The following is a 14197-nucleotide window of genomic DNA, read 5'->3' on the forward strand; positions in this document are numbered from 1 at the left end:
AGAGCAACCCCGGTCTCCTCTCTGCAGCCTCAGCCCCTTCAGCCCGACCCGTGCACAGCCGCACTTCAGTCCCTAATTTCGTTCCGAGGGAATTCTTCCTAAAGACAAAAGGGAAAGAGGCAGCGAGGTTATGTCGGGGGGGGGGGGGGGGGGGGGGGGGGTGGGGTTGGCATGGGGCCCCCTCCGCTAAGTAGCGCAGACCGGCAGCTCGGGCAGCCCGCGACCCCCCCCCCCCAACTGCAAGGCTTAATATGATTTATGCATTTCTGCAAGGAATTATGGGACCCTTCAGCACCCCCCCACTATCCCGGACTCCCCCCGGTAAACAGCGCGGAAATTAAAACTAACGATGCCGCGCGGAGCGAGCGGATGGGGGGGGGGGGGGGGGGACGACACAAAAGCGGTGCTGGGGAGGGGGGGAAGCGGCGGAACCCACCCACCCCCGGGGTACCCCCCACCCCTCGGGGGCCGGCGGGGAGTGGCCGCACGGCTGTCACTTACCGGTCCTCTCCGCACCACGTGTGCAGGCGATGGTTCTGCCATTGGCCCGAGGCACGTGTCGAGGAACCCGGGTCGGCGACGTCACCGACGGGGCCCCGTTAAAACCGGAGGACAACAAGCCGGGCCGAGAGTGGCCGGGCGCGGCGGTGGCGGCAGCGCGGGGCGGGCAGCAGCCGCCGGCCCCGGGGCAGCGCGGGCGGGCGGGAGGCGCCCCCCCCTACCCCGGACCCCCCCCTTCCCCCTCCCTCCCTCCCTCCCTCCCCCGTATCCCCGGGACCCCCCCGTCCTTCTTTTCCTCCGCCTCGGACCCGCGGCGGCTCCCGCATGTGCGGGCACGGGGCGAGGCGCGGCCGGAGCCCCGCGGGGAGCGCCGGCTGCGGGGATCCCTCCTCCTCCTGCTCCCCCCATCCCGACGGCGGCCGCCTTTTATTTCTTTAAATATTTTTAAGCCCCCCCCCCTCCCTTCCCATCGTTTATTTTTAATTGCTTATTTTCTTATCTGCGACGGGGGCGGCGGATGAAGCGGGACGCGGCGAGAGACGGCGGCGGCGGCGGCGAGAGGAGAGGAACGCAGAGCGTATATATGCAAAGTTGGAACTCGTGGAGCTTCGGCTGCTGCCTTCTGCGTCTCCGTGGCGTTATTTCCAAACAACCGTAATTAATTACGATTTTTTTGTTGTTGTTTTATTTCATTTTTAATTATTTTGGACGGACTCTGGATTTTTTTTTTTTTTTTGAATGCCGGGCGCGGCCAGAAGAAGCGCAAACCAATAGACACCTGTGCGTGTGTACATAGAAAAAAAAAGATATATATATATCGAGCTATTATATTAAAGAAAAAAAACAATTAAAATAAGGACCGAACGATCGCGGCAGCCGCCCCCAGGCAGCGCCCGGCGGGGCGGGCAGGAGCCGCTGCGGGGCCGCTCACGATGGAGGAGGGCAGCCGCAGCCCCCGGGAGGAGGCGGCCGAACCGCAGGAGTCCGGCGGGGACGCGGAACCAGGCGGAGGACGTCGGGCTCTTCTGCTGCCTCCCGGCGACCCACCGCACCCCCACCCGCACCCTCACCGCATCACCAACTTCTTCATCGACAACATCCTGAGGCCCGAGTTCGGTCGGAGGAAGGAAGCGGGAGGAACAGCCGGAGAACCCCGCAGGCCCGGAGCGGAGAGCAGGAGGAGCCCCGCGGCCGCAGCGCCCGCACCCGGAGCTCCGGTGCCCGGCGGAGGAGGAGGAGGCGGCGGGGGGGTTTCGCCGGGCCGAGGGGAGGGCGGCCCCGCCGCTCTGGCCCTGCACGGAACGGCCAAGAAGGGGGGAGACCCCGCGGCGCTGGAGGCGGCCCTGAAAGCGAGGGGGCTGAGCGGCGCGGAGCTGTCGGTGAGCTCGGACTCGGATAGCTCCCAGGCCGGTTCCAACGCTGGAAACCAACCCATGCTTTGGCCCGCCTGGGTGTACTGCACGCGGTACTCCGACCGGCCGTCCTCAGGTAAGAGCCGCTTTCTAGAAGCCCCTAATTGGGTTCCGCGCGGTCCGGGAGGGAAACAGGAAAAAAAAAATCCCCCGGCCCCGTTTCGCCCATCAGCTTTTGTGGGGAGCTGAAAAACACAAGGAGAAAAGGAGGAGCGGGGCTGAGAGGAGAAGGGCTCCCTCCATCCCCGTCCGCAGCCCGGAGCCGGAGAGCGGGGAGGCAGTGAAACATCCCCCCCGGCCTCGGGGTTTGGGCCGAGAACGGGGAAAAATCCACTTCGGACCTTCTCTGCTTCTCCCCTCCTCGACTCCCCGGGACTGTTCTTCGGGGACGTGGGGACTCCCACCCTCTCCCCCCTTCCTCCGACCTTGCTTTGATTTATTTATTTTTACCCCCCCTCTCGCAAACCCGAGGATTTTATTTCTCTTAAAGAGGCCCCGGAGCGGCCGCCGCGTCCTTCCTTTCTTTTAATTCCCCCCCCTCCCTTTCCGCCCCCCCCCCCCTCAGCGCTCTGTTCTATGGGGGCCGGATGAGACCTCCGAGAGTCGGGGGAACTTCTGGGCCACGGTGGGTGTTTGGAGGAAAACACTGAATTTATTCTCACCCCCTTCCTCCCCCCCCACACACAAAAAAGACAAACCCAAAACAACAACAACAAAGAGTTAAATCTATAGATATATATATTTAAAAACCAAAGCAAAACGCTCCGGGCTGACACGTCCTTGTGATGCCGAAGGGAAGAATGCGGTCCCGGTCGCTCCGATAAAAGCATCGCTCTAAAAGGAGCGGAGAGAGATGGGGAAACGCGTGGGGAGCTCCGAGCGGGGCCAGAGCTCCGGAACGGGGCTGTGACAAAGCGACGATCGTTCCGAGAGCGGAACGGCCGAAATAGGATCGTTGGGAGAGTTGGGAAGGAGTTGGATGAGGCTTAAAACAAAACTCTCATCGCTCCGAGGTAATATTCCGGGTCGAGCTGGAATTTACCCCATTGTTCTCCTGTGCTCTCCTTTGTTAATATTTAATTAACATTCATCCGCACAATGGCTCGGCCCGAGCGGAGAGAAGCATCCGTGGGTCGGGGAGCGAACCGGGCCGCGAGGGGAAGCGGGAGGCCGAGCTTCATCTTTCCTATCCATCTATATCTATCGGTACCGAGTGTATTTTAGAAGAAGTAAAGGAAGCAGAGGTTAATTCTGAAATACAGTCAAAAGAAACGCTGCTCTGGGGAAAGAGGGGGAGGAATGGGCCGATCCCGGCGGGCTCAGTCCAGCTTGGGATGCTGAGCCGGGCCGGGGGGGTGTGGGGTGGTTCGGGACGGCGCGCTGTCGGTGCTCTCGTCTCGTCCGGCCGTAGGTCCCCGCTCCCGCAAACCAAAGAAGAAGAACCCCAACAAGGAGGACAAGCGGCCCCGCACCGCCTTCACGGCCGAGCAGCTGCAGAGACTCAAGGCCGAGTTCCAGACGAACCGCTACCTGACGGAGCAGCGCAGGCAGAGCCTTGCCCAGGAGCTCGGCCTCAACGAGTCCCAAATCAAGATCTGGTTCCAAAACAAGAGAGCCAAGATCAAGAAGGCGACGGGCAGCAAGAACTCGCTGGCCGTGCACCTCATGGCCCAGGGGCTCTACAACCACTCCACCACGGCGAAAGACGGCAAGTCGGACAGCGAATAGCCGGGGGAGGGGGAGGGAGTGATGGGGGAGGGGGGATGTGGGGAATAGTATAGTGGGGGGGGGGGTTGCGCAAATTTATGACATGAATTATTGGTAATTAGGATTAGATAAGACCAAAAGATTATAAAAAAAGGGTGAAAAGGGGAAGAAGGGAAAAAAAAAGCAAAAAGAAAAAAAAAAAAGGGCAGTGGTATGAGCAAGATTATAGTCAACGCGCTTTCGATGAGGCAGAAAAGTATCGTGGTATTAGCTAAGGTACATTTCGATAATGATGTCTATGAGGTTGATATGAATTTACAGGTAAGGGGTGGTTGTTAAATGATTGTACTGTACATTCGTGTATGTATAAATTGTATGTTTCTAATTTCTTTGTCTCTATTCTCTTTTTTTTTTCGATTGCTGGTGTATTCCCGATCGTTTTGTGGTGGCGTTGTCCTGTTCTGCTGTTGGCGCGCTTGGGGCTTTGGCGTTATTTCTTGGCATCGACTTGTTGGATGATGATGAATGATGACGAGATTTTTAGATTATTTTATTGTTGAATGGAGTGTGTTGTTTTGAGATGCCGTCTTTGTTTTTGTTTTTTTTTAAATGCTTAAGAGTTCCGTTATTGTTATTTTACAGACATTAAGCACTTGTTTGAAATGGACATTGGGAACGTTCTGTTGGGTTGCTTTGGGTTTGTTTTTGTTTTATTTCTCTTTGAATTCAAAAAATATAATAATTTAAAACAGAATAATTTAAAAATACAACTTTTGCTGGGAAGTCAAAGATTTTTATTGCTGCAATTGTCACACGGACTGTGAACCGAATAATAGTTCTTTAACTATTTGTTCCCGGACTTTTTAACGCCTTTTTTCCCCCCAACCCACAACCTTCCCTTTTCATTTGCTTTTTTAAGTTTTTTCTTGCTTTTGCCTTAACTGTTTTCTCTTTTACCCCCTTCCCGAGCACAACCCCCATTTTTTGTTTTTTTTGCGTGTTTTTTCATTTTTTTTCTTTTTCTTCTTTTTTTTTTTTTTTGTTTAATTTTTTAAATCTTTTAGGGAACTGTGTGTATCCGGGGCTGACTTTGGAGACTATCATTTAAAAAGTAAATTATATATATATATGTATGTGTGGTGTGTGTGTGTGTGTGTGTGTGAAAGGATAAGGAAAGGCATCTCAGCCCCGCACCCAGCGGCGCCCCCTGCGCCGGTGCTGCCCCCCGCGCCGTTTGAGGGACAAGGGGGAGAGGGGTTCGCCCCTTTCACCCCTTAGAAAAATATACACCCAACTTAAGGGCGACTTTAGGGTCTCCCTCCCCATAAGGTATCACCCCCCCCTCCCCTCCACCCCCCTTCCACACTAGGCCTGGAGAGAGAAGGGCCAGCGCCCGCTTCTGCTTTCCTCGCGAGTTTGGGAGCGTTTTGCCAAGAAAAAACTAAAAGGAGAAGAAGGAAAATAAATAAATAAGAAAAAAATAAACCAACAAAACCCACCCTGGTATTTTTGGTTCCCCCAACCCCCCCCCCTCTATCTCTTCTTCCCATTCTCGCCCGCTGACACCGGGGGGTGTCCCCAAGCCCCCCCCCATTGACACGGGCACAGCGTGGTCCCCCAAAGCCGGAGCGCTTTGGGCCGCTGTCCCCGGGTCCAGGGGATGGGGGAGGGGGATTGTTGTGACACGAGTGGGGAGAACCGGGGCTGCATGGGACGCGCTGCTCTGCGGCGCTGAGGTTTGAGGTGGGGGGGTGGGGTGGGGGCTTCTCGCTTTGCCTTAAACCCTCTTTATTTCGCAGCCCTGATAGACACCCGTTGTACATAGTAGTGTAAACTTAAAGAATCCCACTATAAGCTGTAATTTGAAAGTCTGTGAATAATCATCAGCTGCTTAGGAGACAGGAATCGGTGGCATCGCCTTTTAAGCAGGAAAGCATTCGGTTGGTTTCTTTCTTTTCTTTCTTTCTTTCTTTCTTTCTTTCTTTCTTTCTTTCTTTCTTTCTTTCTTTCTTTCTTTCTTTCTTTCTTTCTTTCTTTTTGTGATTTATTTTTGGTCCACTTTATAAACCGCGGCATTGACCAAGTTGCCCGTATCAAATATTTATAATCTTATGAAATATGGATGTTTCTATTTACAACTGTGCTCTCGATAAAAAAAAAAACAAGAGAGAAAAAAAAAAAGTGACGTTCTCCTCTTTGCCGTTTTGTGACTCCTCAGTTCTCGAGGATTTTGCGTTCATAAACATAATAATACTAATAATAAATGAGAGAGAGAGAGAGAGAGAAACGATCGCTTGGTGATGAGCTCCTAAAATGTGTCGCTGAGGAGTGGAGACTGTTAGGCCCTCTCAGGGCTGCTTATCCCCGTTGTGCGCAGAGCGGACACCGCAGTGCGGAGCCCTTTCCGGCTGCTACTTCCGCCCGGGATCGTTCGGCTGCGGTGGTGGAGGGAGAAGCGGTCGAGAGCGGCCACGGAGCTGGGGGTGGAGAAGAAAGTTTGGAGGATTCGTTTGGAACAGAAAGAGGGGGAGAACGGCGGCGAACTGTCGGGTAAAAACTATCCTCGTCATCATCAGAGTAATAAAAAGGATCTGCAAACGGAAAAGAAAAAGAGTTGGAGCCTCACGTCCCTGCAACAGGTTTCTCCGTTTGCAGACTTAATGCTCAGCGCTGGGGAAGGGTGGACCCGGGAACTGTTCCGCGGAGCACAAGAAACGGGACTGTGCGACGGGAGGGAGCGCCGACAAGGAGGCCCGACCCCATTAAGGGGGAAAAAAAGGGCAGCGAGCAAGAGGGGCCCGACTCGGGGCTGCCGCAGGAGATGCGCTCCGAAATACAATCTGAATTCTCGTTTATTTATCGTCCTCCTCCTTTTTTTGGAGCCGCTTTGTGCGATGCCGTGCGTGGGGCGCGCAGCGTGCGGAGCTCCAACGGGACGGGACGTGGGGAAACTCTGAAGTCCCACACGATAATTTTGAGGCTTTTCGGTGTGCTTGTGCCCTCCAGCAGCTTCGCACCTCCTCCATAGGAGGCGGTGGCCCCCATCGAAGGAGGGCGGTGAGGGCGGCCGGCAACTGAAAGCTCGTTGAGAGCCGGGACGGGGCGAGGCGGCCCGAGTCCTTACAGGGGGATTTTGGAAGGAAGCACTCAGCCCTCCGTATGCCATGGGAAGAGCTCCCACCTGTCCTCACCCGCGGAGAGCTCAGCGGGAGCGGAATGCAGCTGTGCGGGAGGGGAAATGAGCTCAATTTTAGGTTAAAAAAGAAAAACCAACAACAACAAAAAAAGAGTATGGAAACTTATCCAAGCCCTTCGTCTTCTGCTGGCGACAGGCTGAACCTTCAGCAAAACATCCGTAAGAAGCGATGCGTGCAGCTCGGAGCAGGCGCACGGACATGCTGGCTGCACTCAACAGCTGCCCCTCGAGCTTTTGGGGGCGAGTTTTATAAGGAGAGGCACAGCTCCGGGACACCGACCCACTCTCCTCATAGGCCGGGGGCTGTGCGCTTCGGGCAGAGCTCCCCCCGGTAGAACAGCGGCTCCCCGCTGGTTGGGGACGGCCGGCCCAACGAAATTAGCCCTCGTTAATTTAAAATTGAAAATTAATTTAACAGAAATAGCTGCCGCCCCAGCCGCCTCCTGCCATTTTTAGCAAAGAGACGCCACGTTGCCAGGACGCAACGAAAACAAAACCATTCAATCAAGCTGAGCTGTTCCTAATGCCCGACAGCGGCGGGGCAGGGGGAAAACAGACAGGGACCGACGGGCGGTGATAGGGACAGGGATAAGGACAGGGATAGGGACAGGGATAGGGATAAGGATAGGGGTAGGGATACAGATAGGGATAAGTATAAGGGTGGGGACAGGGATAGGGTTAGGGAATAGGATAGAGACAGGAGTAAAAGGGATAGGATAGGGATAAGGATAGGGTCGGGCACAGGGATGGGGCAGGCCCACGGCCTGGCAGCATTTCCTTGGCACGCATCTCTTTGCCAGCTGGACAGGCTGCCTCCTTTCCAACCAAAGCAACGAAGTCCTATTAAAAAATAAATAAAATATTAAGCAAAGAAATGAAAAATAAATCCAACAGCCCGGGGCCGAGTGGAAATATATCCGCACTTCACTTGTGCCGCCCCTCCGTGTAATTAATTAAGCATATTATTTTTTTGCTATAAGTATGTTCAGTGAGCATCCGAGCAGTGGGGTTAGTGAAGATGTTACTGCGCTCCGCTGTACCTGAATGCAGTGTATGGCAGCACGGCCCAGGCGATACTACACAGTCGACACCAGCCAGGCACTCTATACTCATGCAAATACCCGCGCCATTTATAGTGAAATGCATATCAGAGGTAGAGGGGGAAACTATTTAACCAGCTCGGGTTTGTGGCAAAAAGTAATTCTGTATCCCGCTGATTTAATATCCGACCTCCACATTCAATCCCCGCCCATGCAGCTATCAAAAGTACCCCTGGGATGTTGGGATATCATCTCCGAACCTAACTCTGTGATTATGAAAACGCTCAGAAGGGAAGGTTAATAACAACTTTTGGTTTCAGAGGGGCACGAGTCAATTTTATAAACAAATCCGGGGTTGTTGCTTATTGTAATGTTATTTACCTTTGAAAACAAACAAAACCGAGTGGAAGGCACAGCCTGAGGCGAAGGGGAGAGGGGGGTAAGGGGGGGGTTCCTGCCCTTCCTCCTCCTCTCTTCCCCCTCCCTCCAGAGCAGCGCGGATATGGGGGAGCGCTCGGTGGCACCGCTGGGCTCGGCGCAAGCATCCACCGGAGGGTCTATGCAGTCCTCGTTTTTTTTAGGGTGTTTTGCTTTTTTTCCTTCTTCCTTTTTTTAAAAATTTTCTTTTCGTTTCTTTATTTTTTATATATCTATATTTTATTTTGTCTTTTCTGTCTGTTTGTTTGGTTTGTTTTCTGTTGTTTTGAGGACGGTCAGCAATGGGGGAATGACGCTTCTAGGGCTTCCCTGAAAGCCTTTCTGTGACACATCGGACCCCGATCAACTGCGGCTGGGATTCAGAGCACGGCCCCAGCCTCGAGAATTAGAACGGAGCAACCTCCGGCCCAGCCTGGTCACCTCAAACCCAGCATCACTTCCTCGGCCTGGAAAGAAATGGAAATTTGGCGTTTGACACATTTTAATGCCTAATAAAAAAAGAAAAAAAGAAAAAAGAAAATTAAAAAAAAAATATAAGATGAGAAAAAATAGCCTACACACACACACACACATACCCGAGAGGGGTTGGGGATGGGGATGTAGCGCTGTGTGGAACGGGGGACCGGGCCCCACGCGTCCCTGGAACGAGTTCGGTGCTGGGAGGGGGTGTTGGGGAGACGAGAGGCACAGGCTTCTCGCCCTTTCCCGTCCTCTTGAAGCTCCTGGGCTCTGCCGCCTTGGGGGCAGCTGCACCTGCTCTGTTTCTAAAAAGCTAAAAGGGAGTTTCTCCTCCTCGAGGAGTTGCTATTTCCTCCCCCTCCGCCCCAGCCCTGCTTTCACCCTACGAGCTCTCACGTCTCCCACCTCGGCGGAGCCTTCCCTCCCCCTCCTCCATCCCTCGCCGTTCCCGTGCCCCTTCGCGCTGTCCCCGCGCTCACGAACATCACTACGTTTGAGGACAACCACACAACCACCAACGCCGTGCGCGCGTATTTCGTGGGTAGAGGGCTTCAAGGGAGGCACGGGGTTAGAGCGAGAACCCGCACCCGTTACAGCCCGCACTTCGCCCCTCCAGCTCCTTATTCTCCCCCTCGCAGAGTTGGGATCCCAACTTCTCAGCCACACACCTCTAATGGAAACCCCCCGAATTCCACTCTCTTTTCGTTGTTTCTCTTTCTTTCTTGCTTTCTTTTTATTCCTAGGGTGCTGTGATGCCACCCTGCGTTCTTCCCACCCGCCTTCCCGAACGGAGCCGGGTCTAAGTAACCCTTTGAAATTAATTGGTGTTCCTATAGCTAAAACATAATAGGCTTTGATTACATGCTAAATAGATCAAAACGTAATCCTTGAGTTAATTATGTGGAGATAATTTTATAATTATATCAATTCAATTTTAAAAAGCAATGCATTGGTAACTCCACGTTTTGAACGGGAGTGAATGATTCCAAATAAAATTCTCATTAATTTGGAGTATCTCAAACTCGCATCGGGTCTCTCCCTTCCCTCCCGCCTCCCTTCTCCCTTAGCAGCAAATGGGACCGTACATTTATCTCCCCGCATGTCCGCAATTACCTGTCTCCGCTCATATCTAGACAAAGTGGAAAACACTGGAAAATCACAGACAAAAGCGGGCTGTCTGAGAAGAGCATTTCCCAGCATTGACCTGCTCTCAAATGCTAAAGAAGCTGATCTGCATTTCTATTCTGCCCCAGCTTGTATGTGGAAGTAACGCCCAACGGCCAGTGACTTGATGCGCCGGGGGGGCAGCGGGCGTTTGTGTCTCCCAGACGCTCCAGCTCGCCCTGAAAGGGGCTGCGGCCGGAAGCCGGGGTGAAGGTAAAAAAGCCTCTGTCACACGCTGCAGGTGCCTCGTTTCCTCTCCCCCCCCTCCATCTCCCCGGGCCCGCCCCGCCGCCGCCGCGCTGCCCCCACTCCGCCCCTCCAGATGTGGCACCGCTGGGCGAGCCCCCGGAGCCCTCAGCCCGAGGGGTGCAGCGTTGCTGCTGCTGCCTGCACGCGTTCTCACCCAGGTGGGAACCCGACGGCACGAGAGCTCACTGCCTTTCTCAGCAACGATTTCAAGCATCCTGCCCTTCCCCCCACGGGGTTATTTCATCCATACTTTTTTTCTCTTTTTTTTTCTATAAATTGATTTTACCTCTCCTTTTTTTAATAATTCTAACTTAAATGCTATCTCGTCAAAAAACAAAACTTGAATATGCAATGAAGCTCCAGAGCTTTGTGGCGGAAATATAATTAAACTGGTGAAAGATGTAAAAGATGAAGAATGGGGATGACATCAGGCCGATTTCACACTTGGCACTCGGATGGCTGGGCCCAAGCCGTGCTCTTGCCACGCAACACAGATCAAAGTGCACTGCCACTGCTAAAAAGGCAAAAGGGGACTTAAGTATGCTAATCCCCAGGACAAATATATTTTAATCTTGTTAGAATACAAGTTAATGCTGCAGCTCAGTGGCTGAACTTTGTCAGAGTGTAGAGATCCACTTTTACTTTAGCTATGAATGAGGTAGACCTCCTGGTTTATTCATACTTCATAAAAGTAAATTTGCTAAATGAGCCTCCTCGGAGCTCACCTAGAGGCTCCTTTGAGCCAAACAACAAAACCCAGCAGCTGAAACGTCCGGAAGCGATCTGTGACCTGAACGTCCCAACAAAAGCCTGGGGAGGACCCGGGCATCAGCTCTTTTAGGCAGGGACTCCCTCAATCAGAGCTTCCGAAAATGCTCTCAGAGCCTTTTGAAAATTCCATCCGGAAATGGCAAACAAATTCTGATGTGAAAATGATTCGTGGGAGGAATGTTGCCCCGGGTAAGAGTTTGGGGCTGCAGCCTGCACAGAGCCAGGCCATGTACTGGGGGGGGGGGGAATGCAGCAGCTTCCATAGGCTGTCCCACTGGCTGCAGCAGCCTTATTCCCATCCCTTTCCCAGAGCAGGGACTCAGCCATCAGAAGGGTGTTCCTCCTTGGGGAGCAGTGTGGTTAAGCATCTCCCTGCACAGCCGCTGTGGTGCCCGGTGATCCTGAAGCTTGGAAACTTCTGCTGCTTTTTCTGCAGCTTTGGGGATTTGTGCTCAAAAAATTCAGCCCAAGCCCTGGCTGCTTTGGAAGAAATGGGTTTTACCGAAGGCAAAAATACCCAAACAACACCCAAGAGCCCTTGATGGGTCTCATTTCTCTCTAATTCAACCTCTTCCTAATTCATTCCATTGTTACCATCAGGGCAGCACTGGGGACAGCTCCCACTCCACCTCACCCGGCCCAGAGACATTGGGTCAACCTCAGACCCTCAGCACTCCAAAATGCCAGAGGAGCAGCAAAGGGCTGAATGAGCCTACAACCATGAGAGCCCTTCTGCAAAGCCTTTCCTCCCCATGGCTGACGAACCACCAGCTGCAACTTTCAGAAATCAATTTACATTGTTCAATTCCTTTATGAGTCCTTGGTATTCAACGTCGTTCTCCTTGCTCACAGGGATCTGGCACGGCTTTGTTCCCAGATATTTTTAATATTTAGAACATTGAAGAGATATTTAAAATATCAATTATCTTGTTTGGATAAGTAGCCATTAAACATGCAGAGCAACTTCCTCCAACCGAACGTCTGCAGGCTAAAAGTGCCACGCATTTTATATGACATTCTTAATCTCTGGCTTTCAAATCATTTTACAAGTACTAATGAATAAAGTTTATTAGCAATCCAGCAAAGGAGGCAAGAGCTGTTATCCTCTTTCTATTACATGGAAATTGGGAGATATTTGTGTGTGTAATCTTATTTCGCTTGCTGGATGCCAAATGAAGTCACCCGCTTCCCCTGCACCTTCCCAGCAGCACAAAAACTCAGTACAGGGATTCAGGACATTGCCTAAACCCCCTCATATTGTTTGGGATAAGGGTTGAGGGACGGACCCAGAATAGTACATTTAGTCCAAGTTTGGATGAGTATCCAACTTTAAAGTGTTTGTCACAGCAATGCCTTTCCTCCATCACAAGAGCATGTATCTCCATCACTAATTGCAGCTCCAATTATTCCCTCTTCTCCCATGAGAGCAGACTGGTGCAGGAGCTGACCCAGTAGTGTGCACACCTGAGAGGACCTTTAGTGTGGGATCTGGGGGATATTCAGGTCCCCACGGATGCTGCTCCTCCTGTTCCATTCCAAGGGAGCTCTGCTACCTCCCATTGGGTGCAGGGTTCACCCCACCTGAAGGACAACTGTCACTGGGTTAAATAGTGACATCAGCCACCGACTGCCTGGCAGTAGCTATTCCTCGCTTCATGGCTCCTTGTTCAGAAATCTGAGCATCTTCTGATCGAAAAGACCACTTTTACAATCTCAGCCTACACATTTTTGCATGCAGTAATATCTCCCAGTGAGACTATTAGACAAATAGGTTCTTAAAATCTTATCTCAGATCTTGCTCAAACATGAGATTTTTGTAATCATAAATGCTAAAAATACTGTTCCCATGTAAGGATGCTTGCCGCAGGCTTGCCTGAAAATGCTGCAGCATGGGAAAACCATTGTTCAGGTGTCACTATCCTGACAAACAGCTTGTAGGGTAAGATGCCAGTCCTCCACCTGTAATTACACCTGATCACATCACAGGGGGAATAAAAAGGTGACACTGCGAGTGCAGGGGCATACAGCTGTTTTGATAAAGACACTGAAGCACTGGCACGGGTTGCCCAGAGAGGTGGTGGATTCCCCATCCTTGGAAATACTCAAGGTCAGGATTGACGGGACTCTGAGCACCTGGTGGAGCTGTAGGTGCCCCTGTTCAGTGCAGGGGAGTTGGACCAGATGGTCTTTAAAGGTCCCTTCCAACTCAAACGATTCTATGGATCTATGGCTCTAACTTACATCTCTCACCAAGGCAATGTATCTGCTTTTTATTCCTTGGTCCCAAGTTAGTTTGCTGGCTGCTATGCTGTTAGAATTATTACCAGTGTATTTTCCAGACTCAAGGGGTATGAAACCTTGGCCAAAAAGTCTGGTGTTTGATGTGAAGGATGGAGAGTGGCCACAAGGTTGGTGAGTCACAGAATCATAGGATCATAAAACAATATTGGTTAGAAAAGACTCTCATGATCATCCAACGCAGACAAGAGTGGCTCTGGAAGTTGCCAGGGTGATGCCATCCCATAATGTGTCCTGCATTCCTAGGGCCCATGCTGCCCATCCTGTGGGGCTGCTGCATTGGCCTTAGCCCAGCCCTTTCAAACTGAGGCAATGCCCAGGGATGGGGATTTGCCATTCTCTGGTTCTGCACCTTCTGTGCAATCCTGAAGATGGAAATGGCCTCCAGAACTGGGTGAGTCCCTGTCTACATCCATTTCCAGGGTTCTGGCCTTGAGAAGCCAATATGTGCACACCACTTCTGGTAGACTGGGATGATCAGCACCATTTTGTATTTACGATGCTACATAAATATGAAGCTGCTCTTCTCCTCACGTTCAACCTAAATGCTTTCTTGTCTCCCAGAGTGAACGTTCCTCTTATACACTTTTGCCAACTTTTTTTTTTTTTTTTGGCTTACACAGCAACGTTTATTAATGACTACATTGCTTTTATTTATTTATTTATTGCTTCTTTTCTATGTGTGAGCCCTAAACACTTTCAATAACTGATTGCTGTGTGTCTAAGACAAAGTGCAACCAGCAGCTGGGCTGGAGGAGTTGTGTGAAATGACAAGGTGTGCAATGACCTTTTTTATTTTATGAGCTCCTACAGTCTGAACAACAGCAACGTCTCTCTCTTTTTTTTCCCCCTCTCCTTTAAAGGGAAATCATGACACAATTTTGCTAATAATAGAGCCCTTCTCTTTTATTTTTTATTTTTTTTCCCTAAGACAATAAATTCCATCACATTTTATCTCTTTA

The 14197-nt window shown here is 51.6% G+C and overlaps 1 protein-coding gene across 1 annotated transcript; it reads left to right on the forward strand.

Moving 5' to 3' along the window:
* Positions 1 to 768: 768 nt before the first annotated feature.
* EN2 (engrailed homeobox 2) lies at positions 769 to 3660 on the forward strand. Its single transcript, XM_015852809.2, has 2 exons — positions 769 to 1989; positions 3325 to 3660. The coding sequence occupies exons 1-2, from the start codon at positions 1434 to 1436 to the stop codon at positions 3639 to 3641; spliced, it is 873 nt and encodes a 290-aa protein (XP_015708295.1). The 5' UTR covers positions 769 to 1433; the 3' UTR covers positions 3642 to 3660.
* The last annotated feature ends 10537 nt before the right edge of the window (positions 3661 to 14197 follow it).

Source organism: Coturnix japonica, chromosome 2 (assembly GCF_001577835.2).
Source record: "Coturnix japonica isolate 7356 chromosome 2, Coturnix japonica 2.1, whole genome shotgun sequence".
Lineage (NCBI taxonomy): Eukaryota > Metazoa > Chordata > Aves > Galliformes > Phasianidae > Coturnix > Coturnix japonica.